The 27177-nt window shown below is 42.9% G+C and overlaps 1 protein-coding gene across 3 annotated transcripts in view; it reads left to right on the top strand.

The window, feature by feature from the left end:
- The window catches only part of LOC135523866 (wings apart-like protein homolog), a 54502-nt gene that overhangs the window by 19000 nt on the left and 8325 nt on the right, over positions 1-27177 (top strand). For 2 of the 3 annotated variants that reach the window (XM_064950845.1, XM_064950847.1), the window contains exons 3-13: positions 6107-6824; positions 6909-7270; positions 9238-9371; positions 13704-13796; positions 16169-16336; positions 18961-19097; positions 19696-19807; positions 20028-20261; positions 21568-21679; positions 23738-23835; positions 26517-26593. In XM_064950845.1, coding sequence (XP_064806917.1) covers positions 6107-6824; positions 6909-7270; positions 9238-9371; positions 13704-13796; positions 16169-16336; positions 18961-19097; positions 19696-19807; positions 20028-20261; positions 21568-21679; positions 23738-23835; positions 26517-26593 — 2245 coding nt within the window. The remainder of the gene's footprint in view (positions 1-6106; positions 6825-6908; positions 7271-9237; positions 9372-13703; positions 13797-16168; positions 16337-18960; positions 19098-19695; positions 19808-20027; positions 20262-21567; positions 21680-23737; positions 23836-26516; positions 26594-27177) is intronic. The other variant, XM_064950846.1, reaches the window with a different exon arrangement.

Below are 27177 nucleotides of genomic sequence, written 5' to 3'. Positions count from 1 at the left end.
TTCAACCTGCTCCACTACAGCCCCGTCGATGAGAATGGGGGCGAGCTCGGTCCTCATTTTCCTGTAGTCCACAATCATCTCCTTTTTGTCTTGTTGAGGGAGAGGTTGTTATCCTGGCATCACACTGCCAGGTCTCTGGCCTCCTCCCTATAGGCTCTCATCGTTGTCGGTGACCAGGCCTACTACTGTTGTATAGTCGGCAAACTTAATGATGGTGTCGTGATCATGAACGTTGACACTGATATGGAAATGTAAAGTGTACATTTGGACTAACGGGTGTTTGGCTTTCTTGAATGACATCAAAGCTGAATTTGTTATAATCCTCAATGTCTCATCTTTCAAAATATATTGAGTTCTCTTAATTTACAGCATTTGCCTCATTCAGGCAATAAAACATTTGCAAAAGTTGCCCAATTCGAGTGAGGGATGGGGGCAACTTGTCGCATAGGGTGCTCAGAATAGCGGTTAGTAAAAATCCAGTCAGCTTTGAAGCGCAGAGCCTGAGCTCTGATGTAATTTATATAATGTTATTGTACAGCCACTGTGTTCCAATTTAGGCACTAATCAGTTTCCAAATCTGCCATTTTTCAAACTGTGTAAGGGTTAAAGGGATAGTCCAATCCAGAATTAAACTCCTGTCAATTTGGTGATGCGTCAGTGGTCACAACCATTTTCTGTCAAGCTCACTGAGTCAAAATGCAAGCCGAGATCTATCGTTTAGATTTGTTTTTAACATGACTTCAAAAATGTAAGCCTATGCAACATGAACCTATTAAAAACAGTACTTGCTTAATCATATTCCCTACCATTACATTACATTTACATTTAAGTCATTTAGCAGACGCTCTTATCCAGAGCGACTTACTTCATAACGCTTTTTGAAGCATTACCTGCACTCCCGATCACATCAGCTAGGGTTGGGCGGTATCCAGATTTCCTTACCGTGTCTTTGCCATCCCAAGATATACTGTATTAAACCTTCTGGTAAGCCCCAAACGTCACTTACCAGAAGTACTAAGGAATCTCCGTAGCGGATTTACTACTAAGACCGACAACCCAGCTCATAAAGTTATGTATCTCATAACGCAGTTTGCGGCATTTACAAAGCAAATATTAGACAACATTAATTCCAGAGAGGATGGCCTCCGATTCCGATCCCCACCTATGCTTTGATTTTCGCAACGGTAGTAGGCGTGAGCGTTATGACTAGCAAGGCAACGTGCGCCAGCATAGATGGTAACTGACATGGCAGAGAAGTTTCGCTAATACCGTCCTTCACAGAAAGTTGTTAGGCCTACTAATATTTAACAGTCTATGTTAATTAATCAGTTATTGATATGTCCTCTTGATATAGCTGTAGGCTGCCATGTGATGGTCAGCTCACCATTGACGAGACATGTTGAATTAATGATAGCCTAATTGTCAGACCTAAGACGAGTTGGAGTAGTCAGTCAGCTGAGGTTATGGATAATCAAAGTGAATATGTTTTTGGTTGCAATCAGTTTTGAAATTAGCGTATTTTGCATTGTGGCTATCACAACCAAAGTACTAGGGATAGTGAATTGACGTTAGCTTTAGCGTTAGATTTAGCGTCAGCTAGAAGAAACGTTGACCTACTACAAAGCTGAACGCTACCAGTATCATCTTGCATTATAAAGTGTTCTAAACTCTATGGACATTGTTTTGCGATTAGGAATTATGTTTAAACATTTTTACATGCTGTCAGATTATTCAAATGCGTTAACTTCTGTGCCGCATGAGTGGGGAGCTAACATAATGCAGCCCAGACTCCCAATTCAGGCTAGCAATGAGTATAAGTGGAGCATGCAGGCAGTGTTGCCAACTAATATTTAGGGGAAGTTGCTAGAGGCAAGTCTATTTTATTTATTTATATATATTTTAATAGTAAGTATAACACTTTAAAAAAAATATATTAAATCTGCCTATAAACAATATGTATACTGATTTATTCCTTGTAGCTCTAAAATGAGGGAAGGGATACCTCAAGTCACCCAAAGCCTTAGGAAGTATATTCAGATTAAAGATCAGAATACACACGCATGACAAATAGTGATTAGATGTGAGGTGCATTTCAGGGAAATTTGGGATAATTAGGCAGGTCGATTTGTTGCTAAATGATGTTGTGATATCATTGCGTAGTAACATAAAACTGCATCATTATGTAGAATACACTAACGTTATTCAAATTGGCTGGCCGTCTCAGTGAAAAATAAGATTTGACATTCGTTTGTTTAGATTTATCACATTTTTATTTGTAAGAGTAATATAAACACAACACATTTTATATGATCAGATATTTTTAATTTTTAAACACATTTAATTATTTAACAATTACACATTATTGAACAGTTACATTTTAAAACATTTTTTAAAAGAATCTAGTAAACCTACACATTCTGAACAATTATAGTTTTAAGCAGTGTATTGGCAGTTATCATGCCTGGCTGCAAAAGTGCATTGAGTGACTTCACCAGCAGACGCTCAGCTCGTGCACAGGCAGCTGCAGTCAGCCAACAATGATTTTAAGATGCTGGCCGGCTCCTGCCTGTGCACGAGCTGAGCGCTTGCTGCAGACGTCACTCACAATGCACTTTTGCAGCCAGCCACGTGTGTTGACTGAGTGTGTGACAGAGGAAATCGTTTGTCATTTAGAGGGAAAAATGCGTGCATTTTAACGTTTGAGTCACTTTTCAAAAGTTGCTAAAAGTTTCAAATACATTTTTAAAAGTAGCTCAATTTGTTGCTAGGTGCTGTTTTGATAAAAAAAGTTGCCAGGGTAGTCTGAAAAGTTGCTTAATCTAGCAACAAAATTGCTAAATTGGCATCACTGGATAAGGGGTAGGCTGTGCTGATACAGGCTTGATCCATGAGACACATTTTGTGACTACATCTCTCATTTTCAGTTTTATGTACCATTTACAAGATTGGCTTTGTACATTTTATTAAAGTACAGACTCAGCTTCAAAATGGTATATTATAGTCGTGGGCTCCCGGGTGTAGGCCGTCATTGTAAATATTAATTTGTTCTTAACTGACTTGCCTAGTTAAATTAAAGATGAAGTTTAAAAGAAGTATACACTGCAGTTGGGGAAAACATGGGAAAGTTGTGCTTATTTCAAATGTGTTTCACACTGACATCTTTTTTCAGTATGCCCATTCATGTTCACACCCTCTTAAGCCTTAGCGCCATTTATCTCTAAGTATTCATGTGAGGCCATATGCTAAATTGTGTGGTTTTAAGGTAGTGTCGTAAACAGGGGGTGAAAGTAGAAGCCTACAATAAGGAACATATCCAGGTAAAAAATACGCTATATAGTCATTGGCCTATATCGGACCATGTTCTTTACATTTACTATATATCAAATCAGCCCCCAGACGCATCTCGCTAAGTGGATGGGTCACTATTGTCTAGACCTGTTCACACGTTCATGAACTAAAATAGATTGCCACATCACCCCCAGACACACCTGGCTAAGTTTATGGGTCGTGTAATCATCTGACTAAGTGGAGTATTTTGTTTAGACATCTAACGTAAACTCACTCACTTTTGTACATCGCCTTGGTCCGTACAATTTACCTTATTTTAGCGCCCCAAAAACATAATACTTCCAGATCAACTGTAATGTCTATACCATTGTAAAGCACAATTTCTCTCCTTTCCAACAGAATCAATTACAGGAACTAAATGCTTCGTTTAAATTAGATACTAATATGGATGAATGCTTCATGGCATACAAACTCTTTGTACATGTAATCCAGTGAGTTGTTTTATACGAGCCTTCTGAGTTCTCTTCAACTCTGCGCATTTGCAATCAAACTTCGAAATGGATGTCCTTCTCGTACTCTGCTTCTACCAGGCATTCCACTGAGTTCAAAACTCAGTCCACTTCTTCTCTGAAAACACTGTTGAGCTCCGTTTCTCCCCATCACGGTCATCAGAAAACGCAGCAATTTCTGGTTCAATGACATTGCTATTATCTTTAAAAACAAATCTGTGTTAGACTACTGATTTAGGGATGCCCCCATTTTATGTTCTAGGCAGTAGCCTATGGCATGGCAGACCAATCAGGACTCATCTCTCAGCATGACCAGCCTCTCCATTATCTCAGCCAATCAAGGCAAGCCAGGAAGAATCCTTTGTTTCTCCATGATAAATAACTAGACTCATAATATATGTGTTGATATTTAGAGATCACCTGCAAATTAAGACACGTGAAATATCACATGTTCAAAAAAGGATTTCTGGAGAAGAAAAAAAAAGTGAAAACTTATCTTCTGTGATTTAGGAACGCCTGCCTTACTCCTCAAGTTTTGGATCCCGAGTGGCGCAGCGGTCTAAGGCACTGCATCTCCGTGCAAGAGTCCACTGCAGTCCTTGGTTCGAATCTAGGCTGCATCACATCCGGCCGTGATAGGGCGGCGCACAATTGGCCCAGCGTTGTCCGGTTTTGGACCCGGGTGGGCCTTCAATGTAAATAAGAATTTGTTCTTAACTGATTTGCCTAGTTAAATAAATAAAAAAATATAAAAATGGAGAGATCCAGACTCATTTGACAGTAGTACCAAAAGTAACACATTCTAGTATCGAACTGTTTTTAATGATCTAGTATTGAAAAAGTACAGGCGTTTCGGTATACAGTGCAACACTGGCCAGGCAACACACAATGAAATGCCAGCTGTTCCCTTAGACTTCCAGTCATTGAGCCAACCACTATCCATTTTAAAATGCATCTCGGCAGAAATAAATATTACAATTTTTGCAACTGTGGCAAACGCTGTCAGGCACTGCTCCAGAATCTCCCGTAAGTGTTCAATTTGGTTGAGATTGGGTGACTGAGAGACACACTTTAAACCCCTATGCTCCTTTTGACACCCCTTTTCAAAGTTACTGAGATCTCTTCTAGCCATTGTAGCCAAAATATTGAGTGACTGGGCATTTTTTTTGCATGAGCCTAAGCATGATGTGATGTTGATTGCTTAATTTAATTCAGGAATCACACCTATGTGGAAGCACTTGCTTTCAATATTTATTATTTTTTAACCTTTTTATTTAACTAAACAAGTCAGTTAAGAACAAATTCTTATTTTCGATGACGGTCTAGGAACAGTGGGTTAACTGCCTTGTTCAGGGGCAGAACGACAGATTTTTTTACCTACCTTGTCAGCTTGGGGACTCGATCTCGCTACCTTACGGTTACTATTCCAACACAAACATACTTTGTATCCCTCATTTACTCAAAGGGTTATCTTTTATTTTGGCAGTTACCTGTAGCAGGTTGAACATGGTGAGATTATGCACTTCTAAATTGATACTGCTGTTTTATTTAGGTTATTTTACAGCTAGCTAGCTACAATCACATGCTCATATTGACTTTGGTAGTATTGTGTGTAGCTCCATTTGCTTTCTAGCTGGCCAGCCAGTCTGCCCAGAGAGAGCCATTGCATTGTGAGTTTTGTATTCAACTTGAGCTGCAAAATATTTCCTAAACTATTTTCACATGTTGCTCCCAACTTTATTATACCGGCAAAAAAAAGTTGTTGGCACATGCTATTGTTATTTAACACCGTAAATCATAGGAATGTTTTTTTGTGGGGTTTGTTATTCCTTTTGAGGGGGATTCACCAGAATGTGCATGCCTGCACGCAAGTGGTATGTAGCAGCTTATTCGAACTCAACTACAAGTATAGTTGTTTAGGAAGTCATTGCTGTCCCAAATAAATAATTACAGGTGCCGTGTTTTCAATGTCCACACCCTGTCTTCACATGTAGGCTAACCCGGTCTGCTCCTGCTGTGGTGAATGAGACCAATTAAGTTGGAGATGTTTACCTGACTCAGCATTGAGATTTTTCTCCAGCTTTGCTAAAAGCTTCGAGGGTGTGCTGCTCCTCTCACAGCCCTAGCAGTAAACACTCCCTAATACATGGTTATCTCCACTTTCTGCTGTGAAAATGGCACCTGTGCTGCATTGTGACAGGCATCAACTTTCTTTTTAGAGTACTTCAGCTGCTCTATGCTACATTTCTGTCAGAGACTGGAACTGCCAAGACTTATGTGGTGCTAATACATTGTTTTTTCTCCTCCAGCCAAGCCAAGCCAACCGAGCTGGTCTAATGAGGGTGCGACTGCAGAGAAACATAGCTACTCATGGTACAGCAATGCCTCGGAGAGTGACAAGAAGCCCATCGCTCAGACCACCACCCTAAAGAGTGAGGCCAAGGACTCTTACGACAACTGGGATGCTGTGATGCTTCTGGGGCCCACCTCGCCCACCCCAGAGCCCACTAGAAACCCCTCAATGTGGGGTGGCGCGGGCAGCTATGGCCTGGGTCTGGCCAGGGAGGACAAGCCATCCCCAGAGCCGACCTCCAGTTACGTATTGGGCCAGGGGGACTTCGAAGTCCCCATTGAGCCCTCCGAGTTCCAGGACCACTCCCAGTCTCTCCTCAGGGCTAGCACCAACTGCCGGACCTACCACCGGCCCAACAAAGGCAAGCAGGCTGGGGACTCTGACAGCACCAGTAGTACTAGCACCAGTACCAGCACATCCTTCAGTAGTGGGCCCGGATCTGGCCCACTCAAGACCAACAATACGGAGAACAGCAACAAGCCGGCGGGCCGTGGGAGGACGAGAGACTACACAGTGCTGCACCCGTCCTGCCTGTCAATGTTTAACGTCACCATTCAGGACCGGATCATGGAGGAATACACCCCCGCTTCCGCCGTGGCTGCCCCCCTGACAGATCCGGGAGAGGCTGGCCGCCTGAAGAAGAAGAATGAACCAGCACCGGCCAAGGCCATCAGGTGACGACCTGCTACGTACTAGTGATTGTTACATATTGTAATATTATTTTGGACAATATTATATCCTCTCTCTCTCTCTCCCAGGTTCAGACCTACACAGAGCAAGGCCAAGAAAGACACCAAGCTGGACTTCTTTGGCTTCGAGGAAAACGAGGCAGGCCGTGGTGCCAACCAGGAGGGCGGCAGTTCTGACCCTGTGGCATCCGGCAGTTCCAATTACAAGATTAAGTACTTTGGCTTTGACGATATGAGCGGCAGTGACAGCGACGAAGACGAGGGCTCCTACGCCAAAGAGAGGAAGGCTAAGAGGGCTGTAGCCACCGCTGCTGCAGCCACAGCCTCCCTTGCTGCCATGGAGATGAGGGTGGACAGCCCACTGTCCAGCAGTGAGGAGCTGGACAGTCAGACCAGCAACAACACAGGTCAGGGACAGGACCTCAGGCGTGGTCAGTACTACCAAACCCACTTGGGAATACACAGACCGGCATCAGTACAGGGTATACTTAGGCCTCAGGCGAGGTCAATAACACGGACCTCGAGATCTCTTCACAAGATCCTCACTAAATGCTAATGTTATGTTATTACGTTCCTCAAAAGCTATTTAGGAAAGCGAGTAACGTTTTGTTTCAACCTTCATGGTAGGTCTGTAAGGCCATTAGCGGGGGCAATTTCTGGGGGTCAGTGTTTGGGATGAGCACAAACAAACAAAACTGATAAGTCCTGATAAGAAAACTGAAACTCATCCACACACAGCTCTTTCCTATACAAGACAGACATCTCAGAGATAGATGGAGATATACAGTGCCTTTCGAAAGTATTCCACATTTTGTTACGGTACAGCCTTGATTAAATTGTCCCCCCCCAATCTACACACAATACCCCATAATGACAAAGCAAAAACAGGTTTATATAAATGTTTAATTTATATAAAATGTAACTGAAATATGACATTTACATACGTATTCAGACCCTTTACTCAGCACTTTTGTTAAAGCACGTTGGAAGCGATTACAGCCTGGAGTCTTGAATATGACACTACAAGCTTGGCACACCTGTATTAGGGGAGTTTCTCCCATTCTTCTCTGCAGGTTGGATGGGGAGCGTTGCTGCACAGCTATTTTCAGGTCTCTCCAGAGATGTTCGATCAGGTTTAAGGCTGGGTCACTCAAGGACATTCAGAGACTTGTCCCCAGGCCACTCCTGTGTTGTCTTAGCTGTGTGCTTGGGGACGTTGTCCTGTTGGAAGGTGTGCCTTCGCCTCGGTCAGAAGTCCTGAGCACTCTGAACAGGTTTTCATCAAGGATCTTTCTGTATTTCTCTCCGTTTGTCTTTCCCTCGATCCTCACTAGTCATCAAGTCCATGCCGCTGAAAAACATCCCCACAGCATGGTTCTGCCACCACCATGCTTCACCATAGGGATGGTGCCAGGTTTCCTCCAGATGTGATGCTTGGAATTCAGGCCAAAGAGTTCAATCTTGGTTTCATCAGACCAAGAGAATCCTGTTTCTCATGGTCAGAGTCCTTTAGTTGCCTTTTTGCAAACTCCCAAGCGGGCTTGCATGTGGTTTATACAGAGTAGTGGCTTCCATCTGGCCACTCTACCATAAAGGCCTGATTGGTGGAGTGTTGCAGAGATGGTTGTCCTTCTAGAAGGTTTGCCCATCTCCACAGAGGAACTCTAGAACTCTGTCAGAGACCATCAGGTTTTTGGTCACCTCCCTGACCAAGAAGGCCCTTCTCCCCCATTTTTCTCTCAGTTTTGGCCGGGCGGCCTGTTCTTGGAAGAGTCTTGGTGGTTCCTTCTTCCATTTAAGAATGATGGAGGCCGCTGTGTTCTTGGGGACCTTCAATGTTTGAGAAATGTTTTGGGACCCTTCCCCAGATCTGTGCCTCGACACAATCCTGTCTTGGATCTCTCCTTTCCAAATCATGTCCAATCAATTTAATTTCCCACCGGTGGAATCCAATGAAGTTGCATGATCAATGGAAACAGGATGCACCTGAGCTCAATTTCGAGTCATATAGCAAAGGGTCTGAATACTTTTGTAAATAAGGTATTGTTTATTTTCAATGAATTCTCAAATTTAAAAAAAAAACTGTTTTCTCTTTGTCATTATGGGGTATTGTGTGTAGATTGAAAGATTTCATAAATAAAAAAAAATATATATTTTTAGAATAAGGCTAATTTAACAAGGGGTCTGAATACTTTCCGAAGATAATGTGTTTGTGTATTTCGCCGCATGCGTACTTACATGCCAGTGTAGATTTGAAGAATAGATTGAAAATCTTTTGGCTATTAATGACTTGGTCACAAAGATTCACAATTCTATATGTAATTATATAGACTTGGTAATGAACTGTGATGATCTGCCCTAGTCTAACACACGTTTACATTTGGCATGTCCCCTGTAGATGTGATGGACTTCCCAGAGGACAACTCTGCCTCTGTGGGCCTAGAGATGCCCAGGAGACCTCAGGCAAAACAGGTGGAGAAATCCAAGGAGAGCAGGGAGACCAATAGGAAGATCTTCAGTGGCCCTAAAAAGGTAAGCGTGTGGTGTGAGTTCCTATAGAACACTCATCCTGGGTCGTGTTAACCAGGCCACAACGGCACAGCATAGCGAAACACTTTGCAACGGAAAACAAAAAAAAGAGCACTTTTCATTGGACACGGTCAGGTAGTCCCTCCCTGTTTCAGTCCATTTGGTGCCTAATGAACTAGACCCAGAACTTTCAGCAGAGGATGAGTAGACTACACTCTGTATGAGCTGAAGAGATGCCAGGCTGAAACGGCTGTTGGATTATTTATATGTGGATGAATGAAGGGATGAACGGTCATTGTAGTCTCAGATGTTTCTCATTTATCAAAAGAACCAGTAATGCCTGTTCTCCAATCGCTTTGATGGACTTGATCTTGAAGAGCTCCACCATTGAATGCTCTGTATATATGGAGATAGTTTAGTTCCCAAAATAAATAGTTTCATACATATAAAATGTGTTTCCGGATCTTTCTTATCTCTCAAATGTAGTGCAGACACTTCAGAACAAACGCTAGCTTAGACTTAAAGTTAAGAGCAACGCCTTGTTAAGAATGTGATTTGAAATCATATTGTGGGAAAGCCAGACACATTATATGAGTTGGGTTTGTTAGTAGGGGCCGGGATGATACCAGTATTACGGTACTCATTAGTATCGTGGAAAGGAAACAAAACTCAGTGTAAAACAGCCCCGATGTTGGAAACATCAAGTTGTTTTCCAAGCTATAGGACAAATGATTTTTGTAGACCAAAGAGTGTGATGTGCTTTGTTTTCATTGTTGCCATGATCCTAATATCGCAATATTATTTTCCATCACAACCCTAGTTAGGTGCAGTTTATACAATGATTCGTATAATGATAGTTTGTGAAGGCAGCTTGTCATGAATTGTTTTTCTTTGCATTTGGGTTACTACAAACCTGTAGAGTGCCAAGGTGCCTTCCAAGTCTTCCGAGAGGCTTTCTCCACAGTCCTCATCTCTTGCCCTATAATGTCCTCCATGCAGATAACATAATGGGCGAGCTGAACACATAAAAAAAACCCCAACAACAATAGCCCTCCAAAATGACCTGGGTATTCATGAGTTGTCAAAAGGTAGCGCTTTCGATTGCGACTGGGCTAACTGCAGGGGTAGTGAAGTGGCAGTCTGACGCATGCAGTGGTAATGCATAATTGTGCCGGTTTAGGGTAGTTCCATATTGTACCCTATTCCCTATATAGTGCACTACTTTTGACCAGGGCCTGTAGTGAACTATGTACTGTAGGAAATAGGGTGCCATTTGGGAAGCAGTCTGTAAGAACCCTCCGAAAAACCAATTAAATTTGATGCTTAACAATGAATGTTCTTCTCTTGCAGTTTGTTTACAAATTGATTTTTTTTTTTTTTTTTTGAAGGTGGCTGTTTTGTATGATAATCCAACAATCCCTTTTTTATTTTTATATTTTTTCATTCTACTTTTCATTCTGCATAACCAGTTGTGCTTCATGCATTATTTGTGTGTGTACGTTCTAGCCCTCTGTGTGCACTGGATATGCCTGTCTTTTGATGTTGGCTGTCATATGTTAGAGGTTGATTTAATGGCCTTCATTATTATGACATCTGGCTAATTCATGTCGCACTCTCTCAAACGTGTCCCCTCGTTTTTCAACTCTGATTGTTTTGTCACAAATGTTGTGTTATGTAAGTGTGACCATTTTGGAATTGGCACGTGCGTTATGGTCTGTAGAACAGCTTGCAGATGTACTGTGGGTAATTCCTACATGACAAGATTATTATGGACAAAAGAGCAATATTTTTGGTGGTTGTCAAACGGCAGTCTAGCATCAGTCATCGTCCACAGAATATGTCTATGGGTGTCTGCTAGAATGCATAGACTTCCAGTCGTTGCCCTAACGCTAGTTAGCAGTAGCCTGCATTTGGCCGCGCCAGTGTTCTTTTCATCTTTGTCCACTACAGTATTAAATCCCCCCTGTAGGCTGTACTCTAGATGTACTCTTTTTCCTCTAACTTTTGTTTTACGTCAATGAAAAAGGCCTCCATCTTTGCAATCAACAGTAGCCTAGGCCCCTCTCTCTCGCAGCGCACAAGGAGTGCAGACAAAAGCCAGCAATTACTGGCTAAAGGAAACCCTGGGGGGGTGTGTGAGTGTGTAAGATGGTGTAGACATGCGTCATAAAATGTTTGCTTGTCTAAGGCCAGAGCAGGGCTCCTGTTACTGTCGGGTGGTGTTGGACCACAACAGCTGATGGCTGGTTGAGTGGTTTGGTTTCACCAGTGAGTCCCCCGTCTGCAGCTGTAAATGATCCTCAGTCTTCTGCTGAGTGTCTCTCTCTCTCACTCAGCCTCTTTCTCTTTCAGCCTTCTAGTGTTCAAAAGTGTTATGTGTGTGTACTTGCTTGTACTCGTCTCCAACTTCTGAAGAGGGCCTTGTGTAAACATTTAATGTATCCATTAAATATCCGATATGTAAATAAACAATTCGTTAAGGTTGGTTCATTTGAGAGAGCTTATTGATAACTGTTTCCTACAATAGGCAGTTGGCTGCCTAGTGATTTGCAACATCAACTCTCCGATGTGAATATTTGGCAACAGTTTTTTTGTTTACAAGTGCTACTGCATAAACTAACTGGAATGCACCAATTGCGCATGCTACACATCGTTACTGTTCCATAGTATTTTTATCCATTCCAAGTCTTTCTACTATACATGAGAGGGGCGCCACATCTTGATCTTGCCTAGGGCTGCAGCAGAACTGCTAGGACTGGGCCTGACCAACACAATTTGCCTCTAATTTACTTGTATTTGCAGCGGACCTTGGCCTGCTCAAAATGAGCTGCTGCTGTTGGGAAGTCAAAACTGTCCAACTCTTTGGAGCAGCTTGCAATGCGCATTAGCTTCGAGATCGCACCTTGAGGAAAAAGTAACGAGGCTATCTTTACTCTGTTGTGGAGAAACAATCCCCTCTTGACGGAATAAATCAACACAATCTTCGCCAATTTTGCCCAGTCGGGGTACACTTAGCTGAAATCCCTTATTAGGACCTCGTATCTTTTGCGTGAGTAAAAATAGAAACACACACCCCCACACTAATTTCCATTTAACTTGAGGATATATTTGCCTTTTGAAGTTAGGAGTATTTCCATCAATGAATAAAAACCATAATTTTTTCAATTGATCGTTGTTGTTTCTTCTGGACAATTTGGCCGGTAGCAATGCTATTTATCGGTTTTACAGTTTTTTTTAATGGCCAAAAGTTGGTATTTATTGGCTAACGTATGTGTCACACTCATTCAACGCAGGGCCGAGTGTGCGGCTTTTCGCTCCTCCCTTGTGCTTGTTTGAATTAAGGTCACCAATTAATAAATAACTCCCCTCACCTGGTTGTCTAGGTCTTAATTGAAATAAAAACAAAACCCTGCAGACACTAGGGCCTCCATGGAATGAGTTTGAAGCCTTGGTGTGCACAGTGTGTGTTTGCATAAGAGCGAGTGCCCATGTTTACAGGAAATGCCTTGCTTCTCAAGACTCACTGCCGTGGGTGCGGTGAACCTGCCGGTCTGTGTCCACTTGATTAGAGTAGGATCATGGTTGAAAGTTGAGCTACACTCGGTTCATTGTTTCCTACAGTGCTCTATCCTGTGCCAGCAATGGTTTTTTCTTCTTTTTCTTATTTTCTTTTCATTATTAATATCCCAGCAACAGATTCAGCCAATGGTATTTTTTTTAAAAAGCAGAGTGGAGAGGGGCCAAGTTTTTTTTTTTTTTTCTGTACACTCCTGTGGGTGCTGGCAGTTGTCTCCAATCAGTCCTGCTGTTTGAGCTGCCCTGGCCGCCTCGTGGTTTAATAGGCGTTCATTTAGACGCGCGCTCCCTCCCAACAGGGCTTGTTTTGTTACGCGAACCAACAAAGACCAATGTTTTCTACCCCATCCGCACTCTATCTCTCTGTTACATCTCCCTCTGACTAATGAAATAAAATGTGCTCTGTTCCAAGACACTGGTCATTCCCAGTATTAAAAAAAAATCACCTTGAATTAGGAGAAATTGAATAAACTTTAAATTGTCTGTTGCAGCTGTTTGGAGTATGTGTTGCTCAATGGGTCTCTTTTGTTTTTACACTGTTCTACATTTAACATTTACATTTAAGTCATTTAGCAGACGCTCTTATCCAGAGCGACTTACAAATTGGTGAATTCACCTTCTGACATCCAGTGGAACAGCCACTTTACAATTCTAGTAGAAAGGGCTGATGGGTTTTTGTGATTTTAAAATGTGAAGTAACTTCATGGACTTACCTCATCACGGTGTAAGTTTAGTTGTTTTTCCTGTTTCCCCCTGCAGTCTCCCACTAAAGCTGTGTACAACGCCAGACACTGGAACAGAGAGCCAGAGGAGCTGCCCCCGCTACCCGTACCCCGATCAACCACTGCACCCGTAAGTTACCTCCTAGTCAACACCAAGGGGTGTCGCTCACCACAGACTCCCCCCCCCCCCATCCCCCAGCTAGCTAGAGGTATGAGATATCTGCAGCTCGTCGACACTGCACCCTGCCCATTCCCTCCAGCTTCACTCACACCCTCCCTCCACCACCAGTGATGCTCGTCAGTGTTTCCGCTGCAGTCCTTTAGCTGGGGTGCTGCGACACAGCAAAATCATTTCTGCCACGGTCCTAAAAATATTAAATTATTTCTGCCGAGGTGCACTTTGAAGATTCTGGAACAGTCCATAATTACTCAGAAAGCAAAACGACTAATTAATAGAATAATCTGAAACTATTCTACTATGGGGTTATCTATTTACCTAGTCTGCTTGTGTGTTCTATGGAGATAAATATTCCAATTACGAATGCCATAGGGAGGGAATTCCCAAAATCTAATATAGGCTGCAAAAACGGGCTACATTTTATTTAGTAGGCTGCTCAAACTTTTACCAGCCACACAGGTTTACATTTTATATGGCCTGCGTGTACGGTCTAATGAACGAAAGCCTGAATTAATGCAATAATTAACTGTGGAGGCCGACCGTTAAATTGGTTGACAGGCTAATATCGGCCGAGTTTCTTATATTTTTAAATAATGTAATTTTTAGCGGCCTTTATTCAACAGATAAAGTGCTGATATTAGAAACATAGAATAAACAAATGCGTCTGTCAAATAAATGACCGCAAGTGAGTAATGTTAATAGTGTCCTGAAGAGGGTGTTCTACAAGCTGCTCATTGAACATCATTCAGCCCTAGGTTACAACGGGTGGAGATGAGTAAGGCTGGTGGTTTGATGGTGAGTAGCTTGCCACAGCCAGCGTATTTGAATAAGTAAATGATCAAAAGTACACTTCACTAAGCAAGCAGCCCTGTCCTCATCACATTCTAACTGGGTTAACGTTGGCTGACTTAGTTAGCTAGCCAGCATGTTAGTTAGCTTAGCTAGCTATCTGTGCTACGTATGTGCTAACACTCGATTTGCCGGCAAAGTGAGCACTCGTCTTTGATACAAAAGTGACACTGTTACTGTCTGGGCCTATTATGTTAGCTAGTGGGCTTATGTAGATTGTTTTTCTAAATATGCTATCTGCAAAAAGCAAGACAGTTGTCACGTCTATCATTCAGGCAATGTACTTGCATTCATGATAAGATCCGTAGCTAGCTAAATTAGAACATGGGACAAAAACCAGCGTGGCAAGCATTTGCTTGCATAAACGTTTTTAGTCAGCAGTTCATGCCATTGTCGTTGAAATGTATAGCCAATACATTTTGTATTGAATAACAGTATATTGTAGATATGGTACCTGTAAGAAGACATTGTCTTCATGAACAGCTAACTTGTGCTTGTCATAACATACTCTCATTACGAGGTTGCCATTGTTTACATGACCTTTGACTGTTGTAAACACTGTAGTAAATCAACTCAAAACAAATGCTGGCGCTGACACCTAGTGGTGAAATTACGAATGGCATGTTACTGCATTTCAATGCTTATTTGTGAACATCAAAGTTTGTCACGTGCGCCCAATACTACAGGTTACACCTTACAGTGAAATGCTTACTTACCCTTTTGCACTATTGGTTAGAGCCTGTATTAGGTGATCAATGGGTAAGTAAAGAAATAAAAACAACAGTGAAAAATAACAGTAGCGAGGCTATATGCAGTAGTGAGCTGTCAGCATCATTTTATTTTCATTAATTTTGGAGTACACACTGCCACACACACTGTTACACATTTTTCCAGAGTAAACGCATCCTCGTATTGGTCTCTTAACCATGGTTGGCAAACCATGGTTAAGAGACCAATACGAGCATGTGTTTACTCCAATCGATGTCCCAAATGGCACCCTATTTCCTTTTGTAGTGCACTAGGGTACCAATTGGCATGCACACGGTCTGATTAATTCACCAAATGTCATTAGGAGCCATTGTGGCACCTTGCCACCCCTGGAATTCATTAGCCTGTTAAAAATACACTGCTCTGCTCTGAATGTTGAATTCTCAGTCTTACAGATAATGTTAGTCATGTTTTACAGGGCCCTATAATGCCCTCAGACTGCTCGAAGGGACTTGGTTCCTGTGTGTGTGTTTTTACTGTGCCTTATCTCTTACGTAAGGGGCAGGAGGCTGTTGGCTGGCTTTCAACAACATGAATTGCCAGCAGCAGCAGCAGGGCCGTGTGCTGAGCAGGTGTTTGCTTTTGCTTTTCTCCCTCTGACACACTCTCTTTCTGCCCTTTCCCTGTCTCTCCTACTCTGCCTCCCCTCCCCCTCCTTCCTCCTTTTAACCCCCCCCTATATCTTCCTTCCCCTCTCTCTCTGTCAGGCCAGCCAGTCGAGCGGCAGCAGCAAGGATGCCAACTCTCACAAAGACGACGGCCTGTTCAAAGCGCCGCCATGCCCGCCGCCCAAAGTCATAAAGTCTGTGTCGTTCCCCACGGAGCCCTACCAGGACATTGTCACTGCACTGAAATGCAGGAAAGAGCACAAGGAGGTGAGCACCAACACAACACTCTCTGTTCTAGCCATCAACCCATCACTGTGGTCTGCAGCTTGGCATCTATAAAGCTCAGCCTGTAAGTGACTCCATGCTTAAATGAAGGTTGAATAAAATAAAACCACAACATATTGCCCTGGGACTGTCGATAAAGCCTCAGAGGAGGATTGCTGATTTTAGGATGAGTTTTTCCTTCCAGATAATAATGAATATGTTTATGGACAGGTGGACCTGATCCTTGATTACTTTATGAATATGGGCCCTGGTCTACAATGTTTTAAAAATGGATTTGAACAATGGCACCAATTTCATGTATGATCCATCATTTAGTCCTGATCATACCTACCTGGTTTGGTCAGGTGTAGATCATCTTATTTAAATATAGACTCTTGAAACAAACCACAGTAAATTCTGATGCTGTGCATCAATTATTCCACCTTCCTATAAGACCATATACTGCAGGATCCCTCAATCCCTAAACAATGGTTCATGTAACCATCTGCAGTTGGTTATTTTATGATGGGGGTGTCTGTATGCTAAGCAGTATTAGCCCCGCTAGAAACTGCAGTGTGGGCAATCGCGTAAGCAGGAACAGCGTAATGGGCATCCCACGTCCTTAAACTCCGCCTGCAGTTAACATTTGCTGTTTTTGTGCTTGTACGCTTGGCAGGCTGCGGGCACATAGCTCTCATGCTAAGAATAGCAGGACTGCGCTCTCTAGCTCGATCTAGTATCTACCTCATCCCTGCTCCACAATTCACTGCGAATCCACAAACTCTTACCCTACTCCCCGCCCCTCACACACACACACACACACACACACACACACACACATCAGAATTTGTCATTAGCATGCTAAGAATTGAAGTGTGTTGTGTAACTAAGGGAAACGTATTGCGCAATTAGTACGTGAGAAACATGATGACATGGTTCCTTATTGTTTGTTACATTGTATCAGGGGGACTTGGGCTATGTCTGAAATTGCACCCGATTCACTTATACTTTAACCAGAGTACAACGATATATTGAATAGAGTGCCATTTGGGACAAATACTATTCATTCGGAAAGTATTCAGACCCCTTGACTTTTTCCACATTTTTACGTTACAGCTTTATTCTAAAATAAATCTACACATCCCCTCAATCTACACAAACTACCCCATAATGACAAAGCAAAAACTGTTTTTTACTTTGTTATTACAGAAGTGTTCAGGCCCTTTACTCAGTACTTTGTTAACTCATTTGGCAGCAATTTCAGCCTCGATTCTTCTTGGGTATGACTTAGCACGCCTGTATTTGGGGAGTTTCTCCCATTTTTCTCGGCAGATCCTCTCAAACTGTCAGGTTGGATAGCGAGTGTCGCTGCACAGCTATTTTCAGTTCTCTCCAGAGATTTTTGATCAGATTCATCTCCAGGCTATGGCTGGGCCACTCAAGGACATTCAGAGACTTGTCCCGAAGGCACTCCTGCAATGTCTTGCTTGTGTGCTTAGAGTCGTTGTCCTGTTGAAAGGTGAACGTTTGCCCCAGTCTGAGGTCCTGAGCGCTCTGGAGCAGGTTTTCATCAAGGGTCTCTACTTTGCTCCGTTCATCTTTCTCTCAAACCTGACTAGTCTCCCGGTCCCTGCTGCTGAAAAACATCCACACAGCATGATGCTGCCACCACAATGCTTCACTGTAGGGATGGTGCCAGGTTTCCTCCAGGCGTGATGCTTGGCATTCAGGCCAAAGAGTTCAATATTGGTTTCATCAGACCAGAGAATCTTGTTCTCATGGTCTGAGAGTCCGTTAGGTGCCTTTTGTCAAACTCCAAGCTGGCTGTCATGTTCCTTTTACTGAAGAATAGCTTCCGTCTGGCCATTTGACCAGAAAGGTGTGATTGGTGGAGTGCTGGTTGTCCTTCTGGAAGATTCTACCATCTCCACAGAGGAACTCTGGAGCTCTGTCAGAGTAACCAAACGATTCTCGGTCACCTCCCTGACCAAGGCCCTTCTCCCCCGATTGCTCAGTTTGGCAAAGTGGGCAGCTCTAGGAAGAGTCTTGGTGGTTCCAAACTTCTTCCATTTAAGAATGATGGATGCCACTGTGTTCTTGGGAACCTTCAATGCTGCAGAAATGTTTTGGTACCCTTCCCCAGATCTGTGCCTCGACACAATCTGGTCTCGGAGGTCTATGACCAATTACTTCAACCTCATTGCTTGCTCTGACATGCACTGTCAACTGTGGGACCTTATATCGACAGCTATGTGCTTTTTGAAATAATGTCCCGTCAATTGAATTTACCACAGGTGGACTCCAATCAAGTTGTATAAACATCTCAAGGATGATCAATGAAAACAGGTTGCACCTGAGCTCAATTTCGACTCTCATAGCAAAGGGTCTGAATACTTATGTAAATAAGTTATTTCTGTTTATTATTTTTAAATACTTTTCTACAATCCAGTTTATACTGTTTTTATGGAATATTGTGTGTAGATTGAGGTCTTATTTAATCCATTTTAGAATAAGGCTGTAACGCAAAAAAAATGTGTAGAAAGGGTATGAATACCTTATGAATGCATTGTACCATGTGATGTAATGAGCCCAGCATGCATTGGTGTGACATCAACACTTTGTTGCAGCTATACACAGTAGTCCAGCATGTCAAGCACTTCAACGACGTGGTGGAGTTTGGCGAGAACCAGGAGTTCACCGATGACTTTGAGTACCTGGCCACTGGCTTGAAGAGTGGCCAGCCCCTCAACACACGCTGCCTTAGGTAAGACTAGCTGCTAGTTAATGCTCTAACTACTGATACGGGGTCAGATTCTTTGGCATCTCATTGATGGTTAAAGATGGAATCCGCAGTAGGGGAAACGACCCCACTGTCCGCCCCCCATGGCCGTAATTATTGTTTTTGTTTTGTGGACAATGTGGAGGCGAGGAGCATCTCACAACTTGGGAATGAAAATTTGAGTGCATACTCTGCTATTTTGTCAATGACGTGAGGGGAAAAGGTGTTTGCAGTAACTTTGATGTAATATTGCAAACGGATGTGGCAGTTTCACCATCAGACATCCTTTGACATTGATTGTTGAACTTTTACGGTTATGACATACCTGGACCACCTATTGAGATGTGCCTTTGTAAGTAAATGAGGTGAAACGGAGGCTAGAGTTCCACTTTAAGGATTCCAGCTTTAAAATAATGGTTTAGTGAAGGTTCATCTGATCCTAGGTCTGCGGTTAACGGCACGGTTTTCCTCGCAGCATGCCTTTCCCATCAGACGATAGCAAACTAGACGATGATCTAGCAGAAGAGTGACCCTCCTCTCCCCTCTTCTCTGTTCGATTAAACTTTATTCATCTCTCCTGCAGTATCATTAGCCTGGCCACCAGGTGTGCCATGCCCAGCTTCAGAATGCACCTGCGGGCCAGAGGGAAGGTGGCCCAGGTCTTCAAGACACTCAACGATGCCCCACAGCACCCGGTAAGTTAAGGCTGCTCCTCCAGAGATTGTGGCTGACTTGACTTGGTTTCTGTCAGAGCAGTATTGAAGCTCAAACCTTAAACTGGAGCCTGCCAAGTTACAAAAGGCATTGGCGCTTAGTAACACAACCTGTGTTAGTGACACAACTTAAAATCCGGATATCAGGTTCATGTATCCTTTCTCCTCCTCCCTTTTTCCTCTCTCTCCCCCCCCCTCCCAGAACCTCTCCCTGTGTACGGCCAGTCTGATGTACATCCTGAGCCGAGACCGACTCAACATGGACCTGGATCGGGCCAGTCTAGACCTGATGATCCGCCTGCTGGAGCTGGAGGGGGACCACTCTGTGGCCAAGGACAACCAGCTCACTGCCAAGGAGATGTCAAAGGTCAAGGAGAAGATCCGCAAGCTGTGCGACACGGTGCACAACAAGCACCTGGACTTGGAGAACATCACGGTATGGGTTCCCTAGAGAGAGAGTGTTCCTTAGGTCATATTCAGTAGAGCATGCAACGGAAAACAAAAGTGTTTCCTGTTGGGCAAGTTCAGGTAGTCCCTCCCCATTTCAGGCCAGTTAATATAACCCTGGTCTATGCTTATAGGATGGAGACTAGCTGTAGCTCAGAGCCCGAGACTCTCTTTCCTTCTCCTTGTTTTCTCCCCGTCTATCTCTTTAACTCTTCTCCTCCCCCTCTATCCTGCGGCAGATGGACAACTAGAGGTTTAAATGTAGGCCTTGAACCATTATGGATTAGCAGGTGTTGTGTAGATGTAATCTTGGATTTACGCTAATAATCTTCCTGCTTTGGCTCCTCTAATGGCCGTCGCCGCTGAAAGCCATGTTTTGAATAATTATTTCAGCATTGTTGGGGGGAAAACACTGCTTGATTGATGCGATGAGAGGTCTCTGACGGTCACCAAAAAAACATGACTTTTGTTTGTGAAATGATAACACGTCCCCTTGTCGAGAGAGATGAACAGTTGCCCCTGACACACAATGGCTTTGCACGTTAGAGCCAATGGAAATAATGTATTTGAATTGGGACTGTCGAAACTGCACAGCATTTCAAACCAGGTTTAATCTGATGACGTGATGACAGGGCCCTTGATATCTGGCTTTTTAGCCTTTTGGTTTCCTTTGCTTCTATAAATATCCTCTCCACTGATTTTCTAGTTGGTGTCCCAAATGTAACCCATAAGGCTTTGGTCAAAAGTGGTGCACTATGTAGGGAATAGGGTGATATTTGGGATGAAGCCCTATTCTTCATAGAGCGCAGACTGACTGCCTCAAGGGGCCCCCCCCCAACTGATTTTCATGAATTCAAGCGGTCTCTCTTCGGAATAATCACAGGGACTCACTCTTTTATATTTCTGTAAGCTTCCATGTTGAGTTAATCATTAGAGAATCTGATTGAAAGTTGGTGGAAGAACTGAATGTTCGCTTATCGTTTGAGCTCAGTTTGTTTTAAAATGTTTAATGTTAGGAGCTAACACTTTCATAATTAATATCTCTATCTATTGACAGTGAAATTCAAGATGTCAGTATTGTTGTGGTTGGACCTGAACTCTACCTACATGAAATCTAGATTTCACCTGACTCCCATCACTGAGAGGAAGGAAATCTTTTTTCTTCCAATTCCTCACCCTGTTATCATCTGTCGTAGTTAGCATCTTTGAATCACAACACACCAAGTCAGTCATGTCTACTTATACCCTGTGTGTGTGAAGTAAGTGTATTTTCATTATTCCCTGTGTCTGCTTAGACGGGGCATTTAGCCATGGAGACCTTGTTATCGCTGACCTCCAAGCGGGCTGGGGACTGGTTTAAAGAGGAGCTCAGGCTCCTGGGAGGCCTGGACCACATAGTGGATAAAGGTAAGCTAGACCTAGATGTTTACATTTGAGTCATTTAGCAGGCGGTCTTATCCAGAGCGACTTACAGGAGCAGTCAAGGTTAACCCCCTAGAGTCTAAGCCAGCGGGAGGGGGTTCTACTAAGCTAACATATGGAATTATTTTAAGATGGTGATACCAAGGATCGTTTGAATATTTGATTTTGATGTTCAGGTGTCAAACTCATTCCATGTTGAGTGTCTGGGTTTTCACTCCTACCTTGTACGTGATTGATTGAACTAAGGTTATTCATTAAGGAACTCTCCACTCATGGTTGTTTAGGGAAGAAACTAACACCTGTAGACGCTAGGCCCTCCAAGGAATGAGTTTGCAGGATTCAAAAAATAAAGAATATGTGATTAAACATTGAATTTGTCTTGCCCATAGAAATGTATTTAATAACCGATTCATACATGGCAAAACAGTCAAAAGGCTATATCCTATATTTGAGAGCGATAAGAAAGACTAGGAAATTATTTTTATATTTTAACATATTTAACCCTCATTTGTTTTGGGGCACTGAGCTAATTCCATATACACTGAGTGTACAAAACATTAGGAACACCTTCCTAATATTGAGTTGCAACCCTTTTTGCCATCAGAACAGCCTGAATTCCTTGGGGCATGGACTCTACAATGTGTCGAAAGCTTTCCACATGGATGTTGGCTCCAATGCTTCCCACAGTTGTCAAGTTGGCTGGATGTCCTTTGGGGGGTGGACCATTCTTGATACACAGGGGAAACTGTTGAGTGTGAAAAACCCAGCAGAGTTGCCGTTCTTAACACACGCAAACCCGTGCACCTACTACCATACCTCGTTCAAAGGCACTTAAATATTTTCTTGCCCATTCACCCACTGAATGGCACACATGCACAATCCATGTCTCAATTCTCTCAAGGTTTAAAATACCAGTTTAACCATGTCTCCTCCCATTCATCTACATTTGTTTTGTTATTTTACTAAGCAAGTCGGTTAAGAACGTTCTCGTTTACAATGACCGCCTACCCCGGCCAAACCCGGACGCCGCCCTATGGGACTCCCAATCACGGCAGGATGTGATACAGCCTGGATTCGAACCAGAGACGGTCTAAGATGCAGTGCCTTAGACCGCTGCGCCACTCAGGAGCCCTGCAATGATTTGAAGTGGATTTAAAAAGTGACATCAATCAGGGATCATAGCTTTCACCTGGATTCTCATGGAGAGAGCAGGTGTTCCTAATGTTTTATACACTGTGTACTTCCATAAAACATTTTAACTGGTACAGGGCTACTTTCAGCGTGCAAGACCAAAACAACTCGACGTGTTCGTGAGAGTCTCCCCTTTCCATAGACGGGTCATATTAGTGTGTATCCCAAACAGTTCTGACGCTACAGACAGATGTTGGCAGATCGACAGTGCTGACTTAAGACAAGTCCCGTGATGCTTGTGGGGGTCGTAGAGCAAAATGGAGTACACCATTGTGTCCGTGACAGTCATCTTTCCCTAGTGGTCATATTAGTTTGTAGACCAAACCGTTTGAAAGCTGGACGTTTTCGTCAGAATGATTTTCTGGATGTCTCATGGTCTGAATAATACCACCAAAGCACTGCCACCTTTCACCGCAAATGTGGATGGCCGACATCAGCAGATGTGGCAGTTTGAGATGCAGCTGACGCAACAACAAACAAATATATATACTTTTGGTCATGTAGTGTATGTGGACGCCTGCTCGTCGAACATCTCATTCCAAAATCCTGGGCATTAATATGGAGTTGGTCCCCCGTTTTGCTGCTATAACAGCCTCCACTCTTCTGGGAAGGCTTTCCACTAGATGTTGGAAATTGCTGCGGGGACTTCCCATTCAGCCCCAAGAGCATTAGTGAGGTCGGGCACTGATGTTGGGTGATTAGGCTTTGCCCGAAGTCGGCGTTCCAATTCGTTCAAAAGGTGTTTAATGGGGTTGAGGTCATGGCTCTTCAATGGCGTTTCCATTTTTGGGGTTTATACTCTAACCTGATCGATGGGGTTGAGTGGTTGAACCGACATCTTGTTTCCTGCAGTGAAAGAATGTGTGGAGAACCTGAGCCACGAGGATGACAAGGAGAAGCTGGTGGCATCGCTATGGGGAGCCGAGAGGTGTCTACGTGTGCTGGAGAGCGTGAGTACACACCCACACAGCTTTGTTTTCATGGATTTTCTGGACTTTTTGGCGAGTAAAAATGTATTCTCATTCAAAAACCTATTTACCCTGACCCTTAAGCCTAAAAGTCTGTACTTTCGTAAAATCTTATTTCTTGTTTTCCTACCTTGTCAGGACATTCTGGCTGGGCGACATGGCCTAAAATCTATTTATTTTTATAATATTCTGTTGCACAGTTAAAGGTCAATTTTTATTTTATTTTTTAATAGTTACAGGGGAGAGGAGGGGGATGAATGAGCCAATTGTAAGCTGGGGATTATTAGGTGACTGGTGGTTTGAGGGCCAGATTGGGAATTTATCCAGGACACCGGGGTTAACACCCCTACTCTTACGATAAGTGCCATGGGATCTTTAATGACCTCAGTGAGTCAGGACGCCCGTTTAACGTCCCATCCGAAAGACGGCACCCTACCCAGGGCAGTGTCCCCATTCACTGCCCTGGGGCATTGGCATATTTGTTTTAGACCAGATGAAAGAGTGCCTCCTACTGGCCCTCCAACACCACTTCCAGCAGCATCTGGTTTCCCATCCAGGAACTGACCAGGACCAACCCTGCTTAGCTTCAGAAGCAATACACTGCATTTCAAACAGTGTGGAATAATATAATGAATTCAAAGCTTGTAAAATTCTACTTAGGCTAAAATATAAGCCTTTAACCATAAGACTCACTAATCATCTACTTAATCATTTGAACCTGCTTTGTGGCAATAATCACTAATCTGGCTTTCAAGTCTGTATATGAAAATGCACTTCATCACAAATGTAACCAGAACTATGCACATCCACTAATAATGACTAACTTCTGTTTGCAGGCATTATAGAACATTAACACGTCTCATAAACAAATCTCTCAAGCCCACTGCTAGTCAGTAGCCAGCTAATCTTTATATTTACAGTCTTGCCAAATTATGGCTTTGTTTGCCAACAAGTTAGAACAGTTGATCTTTTATGAATATACCCTCCTGTCCGTCTCCATCTGTTTTGAACAACAGCAGCCTGTTCATTTTGTTTAGATGGGCCACTTGATTTGAACATCTACCTGGATCCGAAAATGCTTTTGCTTCTCAGAATGAGAACGAGTTGCCAAATCTTTATACAAATACATCTTTTGATGCTCATTTCACATTTATAAAACGCTGACTGGATAGCTTAGCACACAAGTCTGTGGCTAAAATGCTGCTAGCTGTAAGTGGTACTGCAACGCCGTGTGCGGCAAACCGATCATGCATTTTCCACAATCATGTTAATTGATACTCCTGTCTTATACACAAAAAAACAAGTAGTAATCAATCAATCCGCCATCATTAACACAATGGAAAAATCAAATGAGTTATTTAGATATAAAGGGGGGGGGTTGCTGGGCAGGTGTGATGTAGTTGACGTATGTATGACGTAGTCGTTTTGTATGTGTTTTTATATTGTTTATAAAATCTTTTTTTTTTTTTTTTTTAAGTAGATGGGGAAAAAAGATACTCTAGTTAGGGTCTGCTCTGTTGTACATGTTTGGGAGTTGAGACTAACGATACCCTTAAAAGGATAACTTCTATTACAGTGAAGTGTCTCAACGTGCTTGGGTGAAATGCAAATAGGAAGTTGAAACTGCCTGTTGTCGGGGAGGAAGAAGTGATCTTTCGTCTCGTTGTTGTGAGTGGCAGGGGGAGTGGCTTGGTGTCTGTGTGGGAAGGTGCACACAGCACAGAAGGAGTTGAGGAGATTTGAAACATTGTGCATAAACATGAATTGAAATTCATTTGATATATCGCCCAGCCCAAATTCTGGTGACATATTAAGACATTGTAGTTCTGATGAGATAGGAAATCGTGTGTGTGTGTGTACACACACACACTACTGTGTTGGACAACACTTCTGACTACTAGAAGGCTGAAATTACATGAAAATGCATAATCAGGGTCAGGAGCCCCAGTCATAGCCCTTACTATAACTTATGTAAAGATAATTTTCAGAACTATTGTGTACTTTTTAGCCAGTAGTTCTGAAAGTAGCGCTCGTGTCAAAAGTGATCCTCAAACTGCGTACTACGTCATGTGCAGATATGTGCATTGCTCTCTTTCATGCTCTGCTGTGTGCAGCTTGCGAGCTGTCACGCAAATTGGCTGATTCTCATTGGCTGGAACTCTAATTGCTAGGGGGCTGGCCCACGAGGGGAAATGTAGAGAAAATGACGCCGTACAGCTTCCAGTAGTCACTTTCAAACTAGGGATTTTGTGGCTGATTTGAGGTAAATCAGTAATTCTGCTCATAGATTATACATGTATGAACTACACATTGACACATCCAGGCCAAAGCGGGAGGTAAAAAAATAAAATAAATAATTAGTCGCAAAAATTCCGAAGTGTGTCTTTAATATCAGTTATAAAGTATTGATGGGAAATGTTGATCTTAGTAACAGCTGCCCATGCCCCTCGAACCCTGCGGTTGTGCTCTGTTTCACTTTCAGACAGAGTACAGTGTATATTTAGATAGCAGGTTGCCGAGGTTAGATTACTGACCAACTCAAGTCTGTGAATCCAATGTGAGTCTCCAATAGGGGGCTCTGTGTGCTCTTGATTTGAGTTGGAACAGTTAATACATTGAATTCCCTGTGTAATTAACTTCCTCTGTCTCGTTGATTTGCGCAGGTAACTGTTCACAACCCAGAGAACCAGGGCTACCTGATTGCTTATAAGGACTCTCAGCTTATCTGCTCCTCAGCCAAGTGAGTGTCCTGTATGAGTGAGAACGAACACACACACACACACACACACACACACACACACACACCTGTATCACCAGACTGCAGCATTGAGTTTGATTGGTAGCAGTGCTGATTGGTAGCAGTGCTGATTCAATGCATCAGTTTGAATTTCCCCACCCTCCACAGTTGACTGCGTCCGGAGCCACGAACTCCTATCTGCCTTTACAACTGCAGACTTAGAATACTGCTGCCATCAGGTTTTTTTCTGGATCATACAGGGGCGTAGGTGGTCGTTGTGGCAGGGTGCTCAGTCAGCCTGTCGTCTTGCCTGCATTTTTAGAGAATTTGAGGTCCACGTTAATAGAGCTGAGAGTTTTGCAGTTTTAAAGCAAATGTCCTATGTGTTTTTCCATGCGTGGTCTTTTGCTCAAACAAACGTAATAATAAAATATATATTGCTAAATTAATTGATTTGACTGTCTCGCTTTTATTTTGGTGATTGTTAGTGCTCAAAGATTTTAGAAAAAAATAGTTCCATTATCTTTTCTACTTACTTCAAATGTCTTAATTTTACGCCACTTTTTTCCATCTCAATCCAAGAATTC

This window comes from Oncorhynchus masou, chromosome 31, assembly GCF_036934945.1.
Source record: "Oncorhynchus masou masou isolate Uvic2021 chromosome 31, UVic_Omas_1.1, whole genome shotgun sequence".
NCBI classification, from domain to species: domain Eukaryota; kingdom Metazoa; phylum Chordata; class Actinopteri; order Salmoniformes; family Salmonidae; genus Oncorhynchus; species Oncorhynchus masou.
Note: the sequence above shows the minus strand (reverse complement) of the source record. Positions and strands in the feature narration are given on the sequence as shown.